General features: G+C 51.6%; 7 protein-coding genes and 1 non-coding gene across 8 annotated transcripts; 5 read left to right on the forward strand and 3 right to left on the reverse strand.

Moving 5' to 3' along the window:
• The first annotated feature begins 1,532 nt into the window (after positions 1–1,532).
• Positions 1,533–1,648, forward strand: LRP88_12708. Its single transcript, XR_014475198.1, has one exon. It is a non-coding gene; the product is annotated as a 5S ribosomal RNA (ribosomal RNA).
• A 784-nt stretch (positions 1,649–2,432) lies between these two features.
• On the forward strand, positions 2,433–3,089 carry LRP88_12709 (uncharacterized protein; the record flags this gene model as incomplete). The annotated part of the gene is made up of 1 exon (XM_083249098.1): positions 2,433–3,089. One exon carries the CDS (start codon positions 2,433–2,435, stop codon positions 3,087–3,089), a length of 657 nt encoding a protein of 218 aa, XP_083094900.1.
• A 392-nt stretch (positions 3,090–3,481) lies between these two features.
• On the forward strand, positions 3,482–4,992 carry LRP88_12710 (class I SAM-dependent methyltransferase; the record flags this gene model as incomplete). Its single annotated transcript, XM_083249099.1, has 6 exons — positions 3,482–3,568; positions 4,044–4,071; positions 4,123–4,135; positions 4,199–4,631; positions 4,681–4,765; positions 4,829–4,992. 6 exons carry the CDS (start codon positions 3,482–3,484, stop codon positions 4,990–4,992), a joined length of 810 nt encoding a protein of 269 aa, XP_083094901.1.
• Positions 4,993–5,128: 136 nt separating this feature from the next.
• On the reverse strand, positions 5,129–6,184 carry LRP88_12711 (HotDog domain-containing protein; the record flags this gene model as incomplete). The annotated part of the gene is made up of 1 exon (XM_083249100.1): positions 5,129–6,184. One exon carries the CDS (start codon positions 6,182–6,184, stop codon positions 5,129–5,131), a length of 1,056 nt encoding a protein of 351 aa, XP_083094902.1.
• Positions 6,185–8,625: 2,441 nt separating this feature from the next.
• On the forward strand, positions 8,626–9,102 carry LRP88_12712 (uncharacterized protein; the record flags this gene model as incomplete). Its single annotated transcript, XM_083249101.1, has 3 exons — positions 8,626–8,895; positions 8,948–8,958; positions 9,006–9,102. 3 exons carry the CDS (start codon positions 8,626–8,628, stop codon positions 9,100–9,102), a joined length of 378 nt encoding a protein of 125 aa, XP_083094903.1.
• A 3,974-nt stretch (positions 9,103–13,076) lies between these two features.
• On the reverse strand, positions 13,077–16,241 carry LRP88_12713 (uncharacterized protein; the record flags this gene model as incomplete). The annotated part of the gene is made up of 2 exons (XM_083249102.1): positions 13,077–14,667; positions 14,722–16,241. The coding sequence occupies 2 exons, from the start codon at positions 16,239–16,241 to the stop codon at positions 13,077–13,079; spliced, it is 3,111 nt and encodes a 1,036-aa protein (XP_083094904.1).
• Positions 16,242–17,434: 1,193 nt separating this feature from the next.
• On the forward strand, positions 17,435–18,517 carry LRP88_12714 (endo alpha-1,4 polygalactosaminidase; the record flags this gene model as incomplete). The annotated part of the gene is made up of 2 exons (XM_083249103.1): positions 17,435–18,061; positions 18,110–18,517. The coding sequence occupies 2 exons, from the start codon at positions 17,435–17,437 to the stop codon at positions 18,515–18,517; spliced, it is 1,035 nt and encodes a 344-aa protein (XP_083094905.1).
• Positions 18,518–18,912: 395 nt separating this feature from the next.
• LRP88_12715 (spherulation-specific family 4 protein) lies at positions 18,913–19,779 on the reverse strand (the record flags this gene model as incomplete). The annotated part of the gene is made up of 1 exon (XM_083249104.1): positions 18,913–19,779. The coding sequence occupies one exon, from the start codon at positions 19,777–19,779 to the stop codon at positions 18,913–18,915; it is 867 nt and encodes a 288-aa protein (XP_083094906.1).
• Positions 19,780–20,176: the final 397 nt, after the last annotated feature.

Below are 20,176 nucleotides of genomic sequence, written 5' to 3' on the forward strand. Positions count from 1 at the left end.
GCAGATCTGGCGAACAGATGAGCTTCCCGGGTGTCGAGAGAAACGGTATCGAATCGATTCCTTTCGACTCCAACTTTCCGTCCTCGTTCACCTTTTCATCCGAGTCAGACATCAATTGCAGCAAGGACCCGCGCCAACTCTTACTCTCCATTTCACTCTTCTTCACGGCCGTCTTTTCAATCTTCACAACATCGCCGGCCTTGCAGTTCTTTATCGTCTTCATCGCTATTTTTACTCATGTCGGTCTAGCATCCGATCCCCCAACAGCCTCTCATTTCAATATTTCTGTCCTCCCAGATCATATCTCCTCCCTCGCTGGAAGATTGCTTCCAGCACTATTCTGCGCCGCCGTCATTTACAAGACTTGTGTTTCAAGGGCTTTATCTAGCTTGGAAGCGCAGTTTGAAAAGGTCCTGTTTTGGCTGGGCGGCTTCTGGCTTGGAGCCCTCTCCAACTACACATTGGATTGGATTCCCATCAATCGACTCACGGCACATGATCTGGAGCAACAACCTGGAGCTAAGGTGGCACTCGCCATCATCATTTGCATCCTTGTATCAATCGTCTGCCAGCAAGTATACGTCTTTTGGTTGGAGAGACGCATGTTGCCATATCTCGCTCTGTATGGACTCTTCATTCTTGGGATCGTCTTCTTTGTCGTCATACCGGGACTCGACCTTCGTATTCACCACTATATCTTGGCCCTTCTGTTGCTCCCCGGTACGAGCGTCCAGACTCGATCCTCACTACTGTATCAAGGCATACTGTTAGGCCTTTTCGTCAACGGGATCGCTCGATGGGGTTTTGACTCTGTTCTGCAGACACCTGCCGATCTGCGTCAGGACGGTGCCTTTAATTCTTTCGTCCCTACAATAGACACGCCAGTCATTGCATCAACCCCGGAAGGATTTAACATTTCATTCTCCTGGCAGGGACCACCAACGCCCCTGTTTAATGGCATTAGTGTGCTCGTAAACGACGTCGAGCGATACCGCCGCTTTTTTCCCGAGACCACCTCCGCCTACAACTTCTCATGGACACGAGCGACAGACTTTGAACTTCCAGAATACTTTCGTTTTGCTTATATGCGAGACAGAATAGCGTTGGATTACACAAAAGCAGGTACCTGGTTTGCAAATGGGACTTGGAGCATGCCAGAACCAGACAGTGTATAGCGAGACGTGGAGCCAAGGTGGCTTGGTGACTTTGATAATGGTACTTAGTATGTCTCATAGCAATTTGAATGAAATCTTGAATAGGCTGATTTTTTACTGAGCAATACGTGGATTGCTTATCCTCATGATATAGAGTCTAAGGGAGACTCTCCCTAAGGTTGTCAACAGTGCTTGATCCAGGTTGAGATGAGGTCAACTGCCAGCCAGCTCCTGCTTTGCAACGAAGACGATAGACCCACTATACAATTTTTTGGGTACAAAATGAGCTTATCCTCTTTAAATAAGAGAGAGACAGGGCGCGCTTTTGCCAGGCACAATCCGGCCTTTCTGAGCTGCTCCTGCGAACCTCCCTCTCACATACGACCATACCTACCGGAAAATACGGGATCCCGTCCGCTCTCCCATAGTCAAGCCTGTAAGGGGTGGATTAGTAGTTGGGTCGGTGACGACCAGCGAATACCTGCTGTTGTATGTTCTTTTTGCTTCTATTATGAAGCGTGGTTGATGGGCTGTCTTGTTTTTTTGCCCTCCGCCCCTGTGATGCAACTTGCGGTTATTGGGCTCGGCTGGAGAGCTGTGATTACATATATTACGGTTAGCATTTTAGTCACCATTAGGAACCATTAATAAGAAAGAACGTTGCGGATACCTGGTCATTGCAGAAGCCATGTCTGGTTAGCCGCAATCCTCCTGTTATGCTTGGGAGCAGTCTAGCCTCGAAGTAGTAAACGCCGAAGAGTTTCAACTGACGGTAAAATTAAAACAAAGACGGTGAGCCAGTCAAGTGATAGCGTCAGTTGTGCTAAGTCTCATCTATCAGTCTTCTGTGGCTGCTTTATTGACTCTTCTATTTGGCTTGCATACCAAGAAGCTCTCATGCAGTTTACAACGTCGGACTTTGGCATCTTGGATGTGAATACGGCCGTGTTACCTCCAACAAACTTTTCTTGACCCCAGATTGTATCGTAGCATCGCCAATCAGCATCACGTGTGGGCAGGGTTCCATGATCCATAACCGAGCGCTAATTTGCCATCCATCACGGCCGAGCTCTCGCCGCCCCCTTTTTTTTCCCTCTGAAACCCGCCTTTATTACCTCTTTAATCCCGACATCTTCGGTCTTTTAGCCTCTTTGCTTCTCTTTCCCATATTGAGACCAACAGCTTTTCTCTTTCTCCACGTTCTTTAATCAAGCCACACGGCACTTTCACCTCATTCACTCTTTGGCCGTGTCCATCCAATAATACAACCTGTCCACCATGTCTTCAGCCATCACCACCGCTCTCCCCCTCCTCTTCGAGGGACCCTTCGTCGCCGAGGTCATCGGTGCCGAAGCCACGGCCACCACGTACGTTCTCAACTGTGACGACAAGATTATTGAAGATGGCGAGTGCGGTACCTTCAACAACACTGTCACCGTGGGCCCTTGGGGCAGCAAGACTCTTCCGCCTGGTGCGGCTTCCACCGGTTACCTTGACTACTACCTCACCATGCCGGACCCAGAGGACCCCTTTGAGTTTTCTATTCACTGCAAGATGAGCCGGACTGTCGCTCAGGAGTGCACTACCACCAATCTTGGTGGCAACGATGACGGATCTCCCACTGCGACCTTCTCTGATCTGGAAAAGAGTCAAGGCGACTTTGCCCTCTTGACCTACGCTACCGTCACCATCACTGCCGGCCAGGAGTTCCTTGCTGCTACGCACTCTGCAGCTACCACCGCCGACGATGCCTCCAGCACCGCCAAATCTGCTTCCGACGCAACCAGCGTCAAGGAGGCCAGCGCTGAGGCCACGGGTACCGAGACCCAGGGCACGCCCACTCCTAAGGCGACCTCTGGTGCCTCCTTGAACATTGTTCGTGGGTTTGCCGCCATGGCTGTGGCTGGAGTTGCAACTCTCCTTGTCTCTTCGTAAGAGCAGACATTAGTTGTCACAACTCACAAGCAGCCAAACAACCTTGTCAAGGCCCTGTAAACCTTTTTGGGTGGAGAATGATACCCTCGACAATCGCTGCAACCAACAAACCCCAGGAACGGCAGGTTGTCAACCCACACGCATCGAAGACAAGGTCGGGTAACTGCACAAGCAAGGATCAACAGTCACTCTTCATGCAGCGGTAATTTATCTTCAGCCAATATCATACCTGCCCGCTTCCGTTGCCTCCGCGTGTCAATCGGACCATTTGGTTTAATAACAATCCGTCCTTGTCTCAGAATTGTGTCCGTCTCTCTTTTCCTCTTCTCACATTTGCTCTCGAAGTGAAGTCGCCTGCTACATTGCCGATCCAACTGAAACTATCTCTCAAAATGTCCACTTCACCCACAGGCCAGAAGTCTCGAAGCCAAAGTCCTAGGACGAACCTTACTCCTCCTGCGGAAGCGGTCGCTATCAGGGTAAATACTTTCACAAGTCCCGCACCCATAATTGGTCGCTAAGCAGATATCTCTCTTCTGCAGGATGATGAAGAGCAAGATGATGATAATGGCTCAACTCTTAAAAGCGATGACGCGCAAGTAGACTCTGGCCGGCAGTGTTATGCGCAACATTGACACATCATAGCGCGAGTTCAACTGCGTCTATCACATCGAGCATTCTTCACTATCGGACCATTCAGGGTCGCAGTTTTCACAGTGAAAAGTACAACACGGAAAACTTTGCACCAAACGATGATCAGCAGAGCGAATCCATGGACGTCACGTAAATCAACTTGTTTGAACCACATATCGCCACAAATTGAGCCCTCATAGACACCACTATCTCACCCTTCTCCTAGACAATAAGCTGTTCCTAGCGCCGCTGAAGAAAGACGTGCAGGCAAGCAGACTCTCAGGCACTGATACATAACGAGACATTCCTAACGTGAGGCAGAAAGTTCTGGGTGTGGGCACAGGAACCGGTAAGATTCGTCCATTGCATACGTGCGCCATATGCTGATCTAGAGATACAGGCATTTGGGCAATGTGAACACCAGAGCCAGAACTAAGGACATGTATCCTAGCCCATGAATCACTAACACGTAATAGTGATTTTGCCGACGAGTTTCCCGGCGCCGAGATCATCGGCACCGACTCGTCACCTATCCAACCAACCTGGGTTCCCCCAGACATAAAGTTTGAGCTCGAAGATGCAACTGGAACCTGGAGTTGGCCGGAAAATACCTTTGGCTTTGTCCATCTGCACTACCTTTTTGGCGCCATCGCTGACTGGAACGCGCTGTTTGCTGAAGCCTACCGCACTTGCAAGCCAGGTGGCTGGGTGCAGTCCTGCGAGATCGACCCTCCATTCTACAGTGACGATGGGACGGCTGATGATAATACTGCCATGCAGACGTGGAACAAGGTAGTGAGGGAGGGCGGTATCAAATTCGGTCGTACCTTTTGTGTCGTGGATGAGGGCCTACAGATACCGGGTCTCGAAGCAGCGGGTTTTGTCGATATTCAGCAGCAAAACTTCAAGGTGAGAGTCGTCTCAGGCCACTTGCAGCAGATGTCTAATTCCAGGCCAGGTTCCGGTTGGTAGCTGGGCCAAAAACCCCAAACTCCAACAAGTTGGCCAGTTTCTCCGGTCGACCATGGAGAATGATATGGAAGGTCAGGAATCATCAAGAACATGAGTTGCAGTTTCTGGGTCACAGAAGTTCTGACACCTCCCAGGGTACACGATGAGCTTGTGGCATCAGGTCATGGGCTGGCCCAAGGACGAATACCAGGTTTTCCTCATGGGTATGCGCAAGGCCCTGAGAGATAAGAGGATTCACTCATACATGAACTTGCGCTATGTCTGGGCCAGGAAGCCAGAGGAGACAACCGAAGCCTGATGGTCCCTGTGATGGCAACTCGGGAAGAGATAGGTGGGAGATCCTTGTCTATTAATCTTTCTCTGCTGGGTACTTGGAAGGACTATCAACTAAGAAAACGGCAAAGGCAAACACTATGCCGACCGACACTCTACTTCTAACCCATCAGGTTGACGTCTTGAGTATCGTTGCTCACCTGACCAAGCCGGGATATCGACTCTGTCTTTCGTTGACGATCACTCTCCATGACTCGTCTCCGAGCATCAATATAGATCATGTACTCTTCATACGTATGCGGCAGAACCTTGAGGTCCTTGGGCACAGAAAAGGTATAGTTGAACTGACCCGTTGACTTTGCAACGCCATGCTCGACATCCCTGACCTTGCTATCGACTCGAACATGAACTCGCGTCATAGGCCTATCAGGGTCCTTCTGCTTAGGCTCAGTGCCGTCCTCTTCGAGAAGTGGAGGATCAGTATATGCAACCGTAGCAGTTAGGTACAAGACACTTCCGACAGGGACAGGGTTGCGGAATGTGCAAGGATCAGCGCTGATAAAGGTTGGTCGTGCATGGGCGAAACTAGCCGCGCAGCAGAAAGCCAGCTCGAAAGTCTGCTTCAGATGGAATCCACCAAAGATCATGGTCTGATGCCGGTTGCGGTATTGGGGTTGCATGATGGCCGCTGTGGACAGTTGGGTCTTGGCCATGGCAACGACGTTTTTCGGCTGACGAAGGCTGTTGTTGGGGTCGTGATATGCGAGTTGTCGGAGCCAGATGTTATGAATCAAAGCTGACTCGGGGTCATTGGGCTCCGACTGGAGGAGTGAAGCCTTGAAAGCCTCCTTCTTCGACAATGACTTTGCCTCTCCCGCCTTGAATATTTTCTCCTCTTCTGGCGTAGTGTATTCAAGTTTCGGCAGGTTGACAGGCTTCCTGGTCTCGGGATCCAGGGCCACCATGGTGAATGTGCAGGTAAGCAGGACATCCTCGGGCTTGCTTGGCTCACCCTCAGCCCTAGCCTTGGCGACCTTGCATGTAATCTCCACACTACTCCGCCCAGAAGCATATGTAACCTGACCACTGTATTCGAGATCGCAGATTTCTGTGAGGGGGTGCGCAATTGTGATTCGATCCAAAGCGGCTGTCACTGTCGTGACTCCAGGGCCGGTATGCTTGTAGACAATGATGCCGGAGAGAGCATCCAAGTCCATGAACAACGTGCCGAGTCTGAAAAACGTTTAGTTGAATTCATCAGGATTCCCAGTTGTCTACCTTATGTGGCCAGAAGAATTGATGTAAGTGTCGGATAGCCAAGGGTCTTGCCCCAATGGGAGCACGACGCGGTGATAACTATCACTCATCTTCTTTGGAGTAAGGTCACGTTCCTTCGGCGTCTCTGTTGCCTGAGCATCTTTATGCCCCTGCTGAATGCGCAAGGCATCAATCCAAGGGATGCGGAGCCTCGTGTCCGTGAGACCAGGGAATACTCCATCCGTCTGTGCCCATGGTGTAGTATGGAAACTTCTTTGGTAACGAGCCAATGCAGAACCTGACAAGGAATTGACAGCGGTTCGCTTCAGTGAAGCGGCTAAGCTTCTGCTTCTGGTCATCATTGTCAATTGTTGCATTGGTGATCTTTTGTGACGTGTCTCGTGCTAAGTTTGTTGGCGCGGTCTGAGACATTGGATCTCGTCGACGCGCTGCCACTAACGTCTCTGCCTGAGGCACCACGGTGTTTGACGTCCATGGGTCCAACGGATGCTGACCTCCGAGCTATCCGTTAGTCTGAGGCGTCTTTGTGGAGCACGCCGGAACGCGGGTGACGGCATCGGCAAGCTAACCACGATGCCGACGGGATGATGATCCGGCAGTGTTTACCAGCTTCCTTTCTGGTGGTCTATCTGCTGAATGAGGGAATTCTTCGCTTGGTCAGAAGCAATAAGTTACAAGTTGTGCTTAGCCTTGAAAGATATGATTGGGCTGTGTGACAGTTGTCATGATCCATAAGCCACCCGCATAAGCCATTAGCCGGATCTTATCTCAGCCACCCAACGGATTATGTCGGAACCATTGCAATTTGGGATACATCGCCGGCATAATATTTTAACCACAATGTCTTACAAAAGCAGGGAAGGTGGAATGTCTCTTTGGAATCAATTTCTAGAATATGCCGATGCCTCGGTAGGTCGGCTGTTTGAGAGAAATGTCTCGGGGTGGTCGTGTCAACTTACCCTGCACTGAATCTCAATCTAAGAAAATTTTTCATCGTGCCCTCGCCACTGTACGGTCTAATACTATTCCCGAGTTGGCTAAGTGAATATTTCATTCAACTCAACCTCGTCACAGAATCTGCTTGCAATGTGTTTGTAAGGAAGATGAGGTATGAGAGTGAGGGAGTTCACGTAAAGACGCGTCTCACCCAACGCGTCTCTAGTCAACCCTAACTTAGCCATCATGGCCGTCTCAAATGACATGACTAGAGAAGACGACTCTTAAGATAGGGCAAAATATCGATCCCAAACTTAGCAGCAAGTTTTTCCTTGTCATCGACCCGTCGCCCATCTCGATCCCAGCCACCTGCACGACCCCATACTCCGTCGCTCAACAAGCTGCAAAGTGTCCTAGCATCCACAGGGCTGAGTCTCTCTAGGGGCGCTAACGGAGAGCTAACATGCTCGTATCCGCTTTGGAGGAAACATACGATGGCCATGTTGATTTGGCATGACGGCTTGCACGGGAGGGACGGGGATAGCTAGTGAATGAGATGGCCACTAGCTCAAAGAAGCTGAAAATCCATACTGAGCTACTTAGCAAGAAAGTAAATTATAGGCTTCCTCGTACAACCATAGGCATAGCACCTCCCCCAAGCAGTGCATCAAGACGTGGGAAAGCGGCCCGAGTCCAGCACTACCAGAACAGCATCGACTCACAATGTGGGTCGGCCCAAAATGATTCCCATCGTGATTCCCATCCTCCTGCCCAAATTGGCTAGTGAAACCCCAGATTGTGAGGACCTGTCAGCATTTGGGGGCCGTAGTTAGATGTATATGCGGTGTAGCTCAGCTGGTGGTCTAGAACCTATGTTGTGTTGTTCTCGTGGGACTATCCGCCGCCAATGAAGGAGTTGGATCCCGCAGAGAGGCTGCTGAGTGGCTGGTGTTGTTTCAAAAGACATGGATTCCTGGTAGTAGTCAGTGCCTTGGAATATTAGCTGCAATAGACGAAAGCGGTCTCATTTTTCACAGCGAAAACAAAGGGCCTTGACACGGCACTCAAAATGGAACTAAATGCTGACGTGCACGTGTAATGTTGTGATGAAACGTCCGTATACAGCCGCCAATAAAATTACTCAATATCTGAGAGCTACAGCGAGTTCTTGTCATATTCCGCTGTCCGCCAGCCGACGACCCCTGGTGGAGTGCATTTGGCTGACGGCTTACATGACCAATCAGAGGCACTGTGCTCGGTCCTTACCTACTCCGTTGCCTCTGGCTAGACCTTGAAGGGCAAGATGCCTTCAGATTTATACGGAGTCGGTGGGATATAAAAGGCCGCAAGACCTGTCTCCCAGAATTGCATCCCAAACACTCTTGCACTTTGCTCTTCAACAACCACTTCTCTCACTCTCGCCTCGCACATCCCAACATACAAGATGCAGATCGTCAATCTTTCCGCCCTGAGTCTCTTCGTCGCTTCGGCCTTTGCCGCCGACTGCTTCGGCAACACCCAGAGCGGCATCTCCAAGTGGGCTGATGCCTACTGGGATGCTCGCGCCAAGATGTGCGGCAACACGGATTGCGAGTACCAGAAGGACTGCACCACTCGATCCTCCAAGACCATCAAGGGTCTTGCTTCCATCACTGTCAACGTTGCCCTCAGCCGCAAGCACACTGGCAGCCAGAAGGGATTCAAGGACTGCTGGGTATGTCTCCTTGCCTTGACTCCCGTGACCAACGCTAACGTATCACTTTTAGGACGCCACTGAGTATGTCTTGGAGGGATCGATTACCAGAATGTTACTAATAGTCGCAGGAACATTATCAACCAGTGTATCAATTCCGAGCAGAAGTTGTCTGGCACTTGGGAGTACAACGGCCAGCTGTACCAGTTCAACGGCTGGTACTCTTAGAGGGGAGGGGCAGTTGGTATCTTGGATGAGTGATGCTGGAATCTTTGGGGTTTCACTTCAAGATGACCCTATGGCATTTTCCTCTTCATGTCCTTCCTACCTTTGTATTCACAGATGGGCTGTTCTCCATCGTTGGGATTGCCCTCATCCGCGCCACTCACGGCGGAAAACAGCTCAATTGAAATACTTGACATCGTTTCGATTCCACAAAGGCCACTGTATTAGCATTGTGATATAATGCTATGATGTGTATATTGTGTTTTTTCGACATAGCTGAAGCCCGGCCCTTGATCGGATAACTGAGCCAGAAAGTCCATCCTTTTTTCATTTTGTTCCTTGAGTTCCCTCTAATACCTTCTGCAACGTCGAGACGTTGATTCTCGAGAATCCAGCAAGAACGATGGAAGTCGCCGCTAGCATCATTGCTATTCTTCAACTCAGTGAGCGCGTGATCAGCGCGTGCAAGTCGTAAATCGATACGTATCAAGACTACCCCAAGGATATTCGATTGATCTGCCTTAAGAAGTCCTCAATCAGAGCCGTTTTTGAAACCTTGAGCTTCCTCGATCCTTATGACCCAGAAGATTCCGAAGCATTACAGATATTGAAACGCCCAGGCGGACCGATCGCCGGTTGCAAGGAAGCGATCGGCGAGTTGAGTAAGTTGTTGCCACCGGCGAAGACGCATGCTGGGGCGAGAAAGTCAAAGAAGCAAAAGCTAGAATCAACCTGGACTGAACGCTAGAATCGAGAGAATATGCTGAACCTCCCCCAAACGCTTGGCCGAGACGACCGATTCCGGAGCATACAACTCTTCGGATCCAGTAGGGAATACCTTGATATTCAAGAAGCAATGCTTGATGTTGCTGAACCACTGTCCTTTTTGAACCCTTGGGTGGAGGCGGACATCGGGCTTTACGTGGAGGAAATGATCAATGCTAGCAGAACTTTCAGTCGTAGCCCAGGGGCTTCGCCAAGAAGTCAATGAAGCACTAGCCAAAGGAGCAAAGGGGATGTTTCGTTGGGCTGTCAGCCAATTAGACATCCTTCTACGTCTAAGAACAACATACAGGATCAAAAAGGCAATCCCAAGCTTGCCGGAAACGCTTGACGAGACCTACGAGACAATCTTTTACTATATCCATGTCGACGACAGGGAACTAGTTCGACATTTTCTGTGGTGGATTCATGTCTACAACACGCCCTGGAGCTCACGCGGAGGAGAAATAACAATACAGATCTTGTTGGATGCCTATCGCATGTGCGAGGAAGAATCCGGTTCACCGGATTTCTGTCTTGTTGACATTGGGCTACTAGAAGAATGCTTCCGCTGTCTGACAACCTGGTCTTCAGACCAGTCTTTGGACCGGCCTTCGGATCTGTCTCACAATGACTCCGAGGTAGAGTTCGCAAGGATCGCTCACTACACAGTTCGAGAATTCCTTGAATCAGATCGAATGTCGGAAAGTGCTTCACTCTTTTATCTTCAGCCCGAAAAGTGTACAAAGGCGTCTTGAATTCTATCTTTGGTCGTGCTAATGTCACCAAATTGCTGCAAGTTCCTCGCGGTGCCGCATTCGCAGGACTTGGATGGCTATTGCTCGGCCTCTGCCGTCAGAGTATTCAAATACCCCTAACCACACACCGAACCCAAGGCTTCAACTAGATGGAAATGGTCCATGGGATTTGGGGAACTCATGGCCCATTCTCGGAATAGGTCAACTGGACATCCCCTGAGGCAGACAGCGCCGCCATTAGCGTCGTCTTACAGCTCATGGAACTAGGTTGCTGGAAACTACTTGATTACTTCCTTCGTGCATACGATACCAAGGAGGTCTTGGAGTCCCTCTTTTCACTAAAAGTGAAAGGCAACAGAGCGTACTGGATTGAGAGCTATGACAAACGAGACGATGTAGTTCTTCGGGGGACGGTCTTGGATTACTCTGCAATCTTTTGTTGCGACTCCAAAACACTTGAAGCGTTCTTATTCTTGCTCGATCAGGTACCGGACTATATGGACTCGAACTCTGTGCTTCAGTTTTATGCCGCAGGAGACGCCAGATGCACACAGTCAACGAGCGATATTCTTAGTAGGTTGCTTGAACTAGGTGCTGATCCGGACTCAGACGAATTCCGAGCATCACAAATTACATGCGCGTAGGAAGATCTGGCTTCAGCTCGCATACTTCTAGACGCAGGGGCAGACCCAAACCATGAGACGTTTATCCTACGATTATTCGCACAGCTTCATGGGATGAGTCATTTGCGTATCATTAGCATAGCTAAGAACCGCGGCTATTCCCTTGAACCTAATAGGAACAAGTTGATAAAATTACTGCTGGAGCGTATCAAGCAAGGGATTTTGAAAGTAAATCTGACCATATTGGACGCTATACCTAATCATAGATTCACTTATAAGTTACGGTATTATACGGTATTATACGGTATTGGGTTTTGATACTGTCACGTATTAATGACTGTGTTTTTTGCTATTGTGGCTGATGGCTTCTTGCCATCATTGTAGATAACAATCATAGACTTACTTGAAGAGGGGTCTAACTTCCGATAGCATCCACTCACCGCAGAGTTGACATGGATTTATTTGATTATGAGATGGTAGGTGGAGGAGTGTGAAGTAGGGAGACGTAATACATTCTATGCTATGCGAAGGGATAATGACTTAGAAGGCCATGAGAGCCTCGTTGAATAAAAAACGACCGTGATTGAGTTACTCTTCCTGGTAATAGAATGGTACTGCTTGGGGGCTCTTAAGTTTGGGCAAGCTGGAATATCTCCCACATCTCTAGCTTCTACGATCAACAACTTGGAATATCACTTCAAATCAAGACATGGAGGATTTATGCTACGCGGTGCGATATAATACACATAAGGGGCCTGCCAGGTAATTTGTTTTGAGACTAGGTAGGTATATACAGTCTTACGACTCTATCATAGGGCGTTCTATAGCATTTACTTCCAGAGTCACCCTTCTTGATCACATCTGGAGACAACAAGGACCTCTTTGAGGTTCTGTAGGGTAAGGAAGCTGAGCAAAGTCTGTGGTGCTGCTTATTATTCCGGTGGTGTTCCGCGTTTCGCTTACTCGAGCGGTGACCGAATCCAATTACAGTAATTGATCGACAAGCGTGGAGAACTGAATTAGAAAGGGGTTTTAGCTCAGGCAGAAGAAAAAAACGCAAGCCTGGCTGTGAGCCCGAAGTATTGCATCTGACGTGATTGATTCCCAGTTAATGAGGAGACTTACAAGCGAAGCCTGATGTCGGTTGTTCAGTTGCGACATCCTGCACGAATCAATAGTTTCCGCTCAGGCCAAGCGAGTGGTTTGAGGCTGGGGAATGTGCAGATGCCACAGCCTGATCTGCTGCATGACCTGATCCTTCAGAAAGCCATCTGGAGGCTTGTGCCACGAATGCCAAGGCACAGAGGCGTGTGCAGCCGAAACATGGAAGCGAGACAACGTGAGCTGAAAGACAGGTGAGCCCAGGGCACGGGCGCCTCTTGGCACAGACGTGGACCATCCTGGAGCCTGGTTCCTGGCGGAGAAGCCTTTAGTGGCTTCAGGCTTTCAGCCCTCAGTCTTGGCATCTTCAGGACCAACGGACCAACAGACATTCGCGGAATTACGGTTGGGAGAGTCTTTGGTGCTAACCTCTGCATGGCTACGGATTTAGGCGGCGTTAAGTTCTATGATGCAACTGTACTGAAAATTCTGTCTTGGGGTTGTGCGCAAGATTTGTCTGTGAAAGGGAGACTCATTCAATGAAACATTCACAAAGCCAAAAGTTCAACATGTGTGTACCAAGTGCGTAAATTGACGACTTTTCTAGGACTAGGTGCCTCTGAATTGAATTTAACAAGGGAGAATATTAAACCTGGAATAAAAATTTGTCCTTGTTCCCAAATACCTGTTCGTCCATACATGCATCACATCACCAACCATCGTGGCTTTCCCCTTAGACAGTAAGAGGCTGGCTGAGAGTAAGTGTGACAGGCGAGCCGGCCAGAGTCACCCACTCAATGGTAGGCTCAGAGCCCAGAGTGTCAGAGCTGGACGAGCCGCCGGAGGCAGAGGCGCCACCGGGCACAGTGACAGGGACGGGGACAGAGCAAGTGTTGCCGTTGGCGGTGACGGTGACACTCTCGATAGTCTTGCCATCGTCAGAGAAGCCATACGACAGCTGGGGCTTGCAGTCGTCCAGAGTCTTCCGGTCAAGGAAGTACTGGGCAATGTCGTCGTGCTTCAGAGACACAATGGGCCAGTCAGTGAGGCGGTACAGCTCCTGGGTAATTGTCTCGACCCAAGACATGATCAGAGACATCTTGCCCGTCTGCCCACCAATGGTAATGGTCTCCATGTCGACCTGGCGCATGTTGGCCTGGTGGAACATGTAGGGATCAGCCTGAAGGCCAAGCAAGTAGCGAGTGTTCTCGGTCCTAGCGTTATCCAGCAGGTTGGTAAAGTCACCGGAGCCACCAGAGGTGTCGATCCACTCCTTGGTCGTGCACTCAGCAGTGTCACAGTTGTAGTAGATGGTGGTGGCAAAGCGAGGAACAATGACCAGGCCATCATAGCCATTACCCTCGACGGTGCTGATGAGAGGCCAGAACTTGCTGTTGGGGTTCTTCAGGGGAGATCGCGTGTTGTCACCGACCACGTAGAGGATCTCGTTATCCAGCCACGCCTTGATGACATCGGCGTTGTGCAAGCCAGTGATGGCGGGGGGAACAAGACCGTTGGTAGAGTACCGCTGGGCCTGGTCAATACCCATCTGGCTCATCCAAGCGCGGTTGAAGTCAATCTCGCGTGCAGCATCCTTGTAGGTGGCGTTGTTGAGCTCCAGATGAGTAAAGGTGTGCGAGAGATGGGCAAAAGCGTTGAGGTTGTCCGTGTTGAGGAACCACGAGGCAAATTCGTCAAGCTTAGCGCAAGTCTGCGACCAGGGATACTCTCCATAGACAAACTCGTCGGACCACTTGTCCTCGCCAGTGCCTGGGGGCTTGGTCCACTCCAGAGGAGTGTCAGGAGGATAGTCATAGTCGACGGCATAGTCAGGAACGCAGAGGTCCTCACCCGTGGGTTGCTCAACAGCAGCAATAATATCACCGTTGCCGTTGTGAGCCATCTCGAGCCAATAGTCGGATCCAGCAGGGAGACGGGCGTTGAGGCTGGTCTGCCAGGTGACATGGCCCTCCAGATCATCAGTGCGGATCTTGAACTCTTCACCAGCGGGAAAGTACAGGCCGGTGGCGAGCTGAACATCGTCGACCTGGGTGCTCAGGTGAACCTTGCGCTTGCCCAGGAAGACACCGCGGGTGATCCAGTGGACGTGAGCGTGCTGGAGGAAGTTGGTGGTCTGAGACCAGTCGGCAGCCCAGCCGATGAACCAGACAAACTGCTCGCGACCCTCAAAGGTGTTGATGACACCGGCGACAGTGTCCTCAGCATAATCACCACCAGGGCCAAACTTGGCGATCTGCTTGGTGTTGGAGTCGGTGATGGTGGCAGGGTAATGCCAGATGCCCTTGGTAGAGAGGCCAGCGTTGCTGAAGAATCGTCAGTTGAGTTCATGGCAATGAATCAAGTGGAGAAGAACTTACGTCTTGAGATTGGCCGTGGGGAAATCGCTGGTATCAGTAAGGCTGATGAGCTGGTCGACACCCTCAGCGCAGCATCCAGCACCAGAGGCAGTAGTTCCAAAGTTGGGACCAGGGTACTCGTTGATGCGGACCAGGCGAACCTTGAAGTTGATCTGGTACTCGTAGATCTTCTCCCACTGCTCGGTCGAGATGGCACTCCTCCAACCATCAGAGTACTCGTAGGAGACGGAGTCTACGACCACAATACCACCGTAGTTACCCTTGCTAGAGGACGAGTTGAGAGTAGGCAGCTCAAATCCGGTCTGGGGGACAAGGACCTTCTCGAAGGGGATACCGTAGCCCTCGAAACCCCAACCAGCGGATGAAGCAGCATATTCATCCTTGGCAAAGATGAGGATGGTGCTGTCGACAGTGCCGACAGGGAGCTGGCTGCTGGATGTGGAGGAAGAGGTGGAATCAGACGTGGTGGAGGAGGCTGCTGAAGTGACAGAGGCAGACGAAGTCGTCAACGATGCAGAGGTAGTCTCTGTGGAAGATGAAACGCTGACACTGCGGGCAGAGAGCGAGTTGGATGTGGTGGCCGACTCGGTAGTAGAGTCAGCGGCGCTCGTGGAAGTAGACTCGGTCGCAGAGGTAGTCTTGGAAGCTTCAGATGTGGTCTGGGACGATGTGCCAGTGGTAGTCTCGGAAGAGGTACCGGTGGTGGACTCGGAAGAAGTGCCGGTAGTGCTCTGCGAAGAGGTGCCAGAGGTGGTTTGGGAGGCATCAGATGTAGTCTTGGATGCGTCAGAGGTAGTCTGGGATGAAGCGCCAGAGCTAGTCTGAGAGGCACCGGACGTGGTCTGAGAAGTACCAGTGGTCTGGGAAGAGGTGCCAGTGGTAGCCTGCGAAGAGGCATCCGATGTGGTCTTGGAAGCATCAGATGAGGTCTGCGAAGCATCGGAGGTAGTCTGAGAAGAGATATCCGACGAAGTCTTGGAGACATGGGTGGTCTGGGAGGAGGCATCGGAGGTGGTGGTGGAGGCATCATCAGACTTGGAAGTCAAGGTGCTGTCATGAGAGTTGGTAGAGACGGTGGACGACTCCTTCGAGTCATCAGAGGTAGCCGTGGTGGCAGTGGAGGCAGTGTCTTGAGAGCCAGTTGATCCGGTAGAGGACTCAGTAGAGCCCTCAGTGAACGTCACCGTTGAGGTAGACTCAGTTGTAACACTGGTGTCAGACCCACTAGTGGCAGAGGTGGCAGTCTCAGTCTTGGACTTGGAGTCATCATCTGTAGTGGAAGCAGACTCTGTAGATGACCTGGAGAAAGACACTGAAACATCCGAGACAGAGCCTGACACTGAGGAAGACACAGCATCGGATTTGCCGGAGGAAGAGGCAGCCTCAGAGGTGGTGGTACCAACAGTCTCTGTGACGGTAGTGGTAGAGATGCTCACAGTGACAGAGTCACCCGGGATGCAGGGCGAGGCATGAGTCCCAGCCAGCACAATGGCGCCAAGAAGGCTGTAGGACAAACGCATTATGCCAGACAAGAACAAAAATCAAACAAAAAGAGAGTAGAGAAAGGACTAGTGAGTGACGAGGGTGATGCCAAGGGGCAAGAAAGGAACGAGTGAAGGATGAACAGGGACGGGCATGAGAACAAGAGAGCAGAGGGGAGCATCTCAAGTCTTAATGCGGATCTTAAAAGTACAAAGTAGACTGACAAAACACCACCAATCGTACCGTGACCAACGCATTTGCAGGACTGGACCTCCATGGATGGCGACTTTCAGCCATGGTCTGGCTATCGACGCACGCACACGCTTGACCACTGCAGCCTCGCGAGCGAGAGATTTGAACATGGTCCTTAAGCCAGCCCGTGTCGAAACTATTGATTCCTTTGTGACGAAAGACGACGCGGCCTGGCTTGGGGTGGAGAAGGACGGGGTGGTTGTCTGCGGTTCAGGGGGAACCGCATAAGCATTCAATGTATGATAGCACGCAAGAGCGAGGCGAATTACCGCTTTGAGAGAACAATACAGGCTTCGCCAAGAAATAGGCGCTCTTGCAAATTTTTTTCTTTTGGGTTTCAGGTACGTGCGCTGCGTGTGGTGTGGACTGCAGGCGGGCGACCGTTGCTGGCATCCATCAGCCCGCCAGCCACAGTAACGCTTGAGTCGTAGTACGTATCTTGTGGAACGTTGTCGAGGGCGTAGCGTAGGATGTGACAACTGCCGTCCCTTGGCTAGCCTCGACAATCGATCTAGGGAGGAGTTCAGGGCTGGTCAGGGGTTGGACTCTCTCTAGACAAGGGGGGGGGGTGAGATGTGTTTTAGCCTTGGCGTCTCGGATGGAGCACGGAAATGACCCTTTGCGGGCCGGAAATACGTTGGCTCGATCCGTAGCCAATCAGAAACATGTTTCAATTCCAGGTTATTCTTGGACCCTTTTCTCCGTCCGTGGGAGATGGGCCGGCGGTTGCCTCCAGCAAAGGCCTCATTCAGCCTTGTTCAAACCAGGGCGAAAACAGCGGCCAAGTTACGACATATTGCTCGACGTTTTTGGTTGTATTTTTCAAGCGCTTGCTCACTTGTCAACTGTTCATTGTTATCATCGCCTTCTGCGACACTCGTTTGTTCCCTAATAGTGTAATAATTTGTCCCCTTCTCGTCATTCATTCACCATTTTTTCCTGTTCCTGTCACAATTTTAGCACCTCAGAGTGCCCCACGATGAAGTCTTCGGCGGCCTCCGGGGCCCAAGAGACTGGCGACAAGGTCAACACCAAAAAGTCTTGGCCTCTGTGGAAGAAGCTCGCTATCGTCGGCATCATCCTCATCGTTGTTATCCCTCTCGCCGTCGGCTTGGGTGTCGGCCTGTCCAAGAACAAGGGCGGAGATGATGATAGCTCTGGCGACGACGACCAGGACGACTCTGGCTCTGACAACGACACTCCTGGTGGCGACACCAACCGGACCTCGATCTGGCAGCCAGAGGTAGGCGCCGCCTGGCAGATCATCCTCATTAAGCCCATCGAGATCAGCGACGACGGCAAGGTCAGCCCCGACGTCGACATCTACGACATTGACCTCTACGACAACGACGAGTCTACCTTTTCTGCCCTCCACAAGGCCGGCAAGAAGGTCATCTGCTACTTCAGCGCCGGATCTTGGGAGGACTGGCGCGACGACAAGGACGACTTCAACGACGCCGATCTTGGTGACGAGCTGGACGGGTGGCCTGATGAGCGCTGGCTCAACGTGTCCAGCCCGGCCGTGCGTACCATCATCAAGAAGCGCATCGAGTACGCAGCGGAGAAGGGATGCGACGCTATTGACCCAGACAATGTCGATGGATTCGTGAGTCACCGAATGAAGTAGCAAGAGAATCACGCTGACCATTCATAGCAAAACGAGAACGGCCTTGATCTGACCTCCGACGATGCAGTCTCCTTTGTCAAGTTCCTGGCAGACACGGCAGCCTCGTTCAACATGTCGACAGGCCTCAAGAACGCTGGAGACATCATCCCTGACGTCATCTCGGATGTGCATTTCTCCGTTAACGAGCAATGCGTCGAGTTCGCCGAATGCGAAACGTTCGCCGAGTTTGTCGAGAACGACAAGCCCGTCTTTCACATCGAGTACCCCAAGGGGACACCGAACAAGGTTTCAAGCAAGGATGCAAGCGAAATATGCTCCCAGAAGGGCAAGGCGGCGGGGACAGAGGGCTTCAGCACCGTGATCAAGACCATGGATCTGAACGGCTGGGTCCAGTACTGCGACGGTAAGAAGTACACGACTGACGTGGACGCTTGAGATTAGATTGATGGGATGCGATGGGGACGCTTAACATGCGACACTTAAGAGCGTGCGTGCACGAACCCTGCGGTGGAAGCGGTTTGATGGAACGGACGGACTGTTTACGGTAGATGGGTGGATGGACGGGCAGACGGACGGACGGGCTTTGTTTCATTCGTATTTTTGATGGATCTCTCTATGGAGCCAGCGCATTGTGTACCCTAAAATAATTAAATCCACCGATCTTGAGCCATCTTGAGACTTCCATTCTCTCTCCACCTGATTCCGCGGCTTCCCCATCGCAGCCTGGCTATATTCCCCGAGTACCTGGTCACCGATGATTCTAGCACCTTGCCCAGCCCTGCCCTGTCTTTCTAACCCTCGTGGGGAACCTACACGCCATCCATTCGCGCTCAAGCGGCCTCTCCGGAAGCTCCGGACCCGACATGGGGCTCGCGCGCGCGGCCCACCTCGTCGATGATGAGACTCCAGCTGTCGGGCCATCTGTTGTAGCCTCCACCCAGCTGGTCCGTCAGGTACAGGCCGCCGAATCCCAATTCGCCGATTTGGCGTGCCAAGGACGCCGCATCGCCCAGGCATGAGTGAACCATGGCTACGGCCTTGGCGCTCAGGTGGGAGGGGATCTGAGCGACAGCTTGAGTCGTGAAGTATTCGTTCCAGTGCTGCTCAGACTGCTCAAAGACGACGATGTGGTCGGCATGCTCGTAGTAGCCCGGATCGACAACCACACCAGGGTTGAGCACCACCAGCCCGGTCCGGCCAGTGTCGTGCTGCCAGCGAGACCTTGTAAACTGGGCCAGACCCGCCATCAGAGGAATGCCCTCGGCCGATGAGGGAGCCTCGTCGAAAAAGATGCCATCTACCCTGAACTTTTCGTTCCAGCCGAGATAAATGCCGATGTCTCTTTCGACGTCGGCCACAGGGCGGTCGCCGTAGCTGCAATGCACGTAGCCCAGAGGGACGACGTTGCCAAGCTTGCCCAGGCGGCTCAGATTTGCCGCGTAGCTCGAGTCGGGGAAAGGGTCAGGGCCAGGGCCGTTGCAGGGGTTGACAATGACGATGAAGGACACATGGGGGTTGGCGCGGGCGGACTCGAAGATGGAGTCCCAGGCGCCACTAAGCGGATAAATGTAAAGTGGAACGACGATGCAAGGCGTGCTAGGGGGGGGATGCGGGCGCCATTCCGTCCTTGGTGTTGAGAGTTGGATGAAGTGAGAGAGAGGACCGAGTAAAAGGGGTAGAGAGATGAAGGAGGTCAGTGGTGGGTTGGGGATCTTTGTGCCTCTATTTTTGGAGGAGAAACAATGCAAGACCCGTTGAGAGACCGTCGAAAAGAGGTATTTTATAAGGTTTGAGTATCCATGTTAAGCTTAGTTGCCTACTTCTGTCACGCACGTTCGTATGTATGGAGCACTACCTGAGAACAGATCCATTCTCTCGTTTCCCCCCCCCCCCCGTGGTCTCCGGTTAGTGAGACAGCGGGACGACCGTCGATCAGCCACCCGGGAGGAGATTAATTTTTGGTGTCTTGAGGCGCTTAATTAAGCTTATCTCGAAGGAGTGAACTCCTCGCCGAGGATGCTACCCCCTGTCCCTGACGCCTGAGCACTAGCAAGCCACTTCAGAGCCACTGCAACCAGCCGAGCTTTGGGGGCG

The sequence above is a fragment of the Fusarium phalaenopsidis genome, assembly GCF_050370095.1.
Source record: "Fusarium phalaenopsidis strain FUZ10S chromosome Unknown contig_32328, whole genome shotgun sequence".
Lineage (NCBI taxonomy): Eukaryota > Fungi > Ascomycota > Sordariomycetes > Hypocreales > Nectriaceae > Fusarium > Fusarium phalaenopsidis.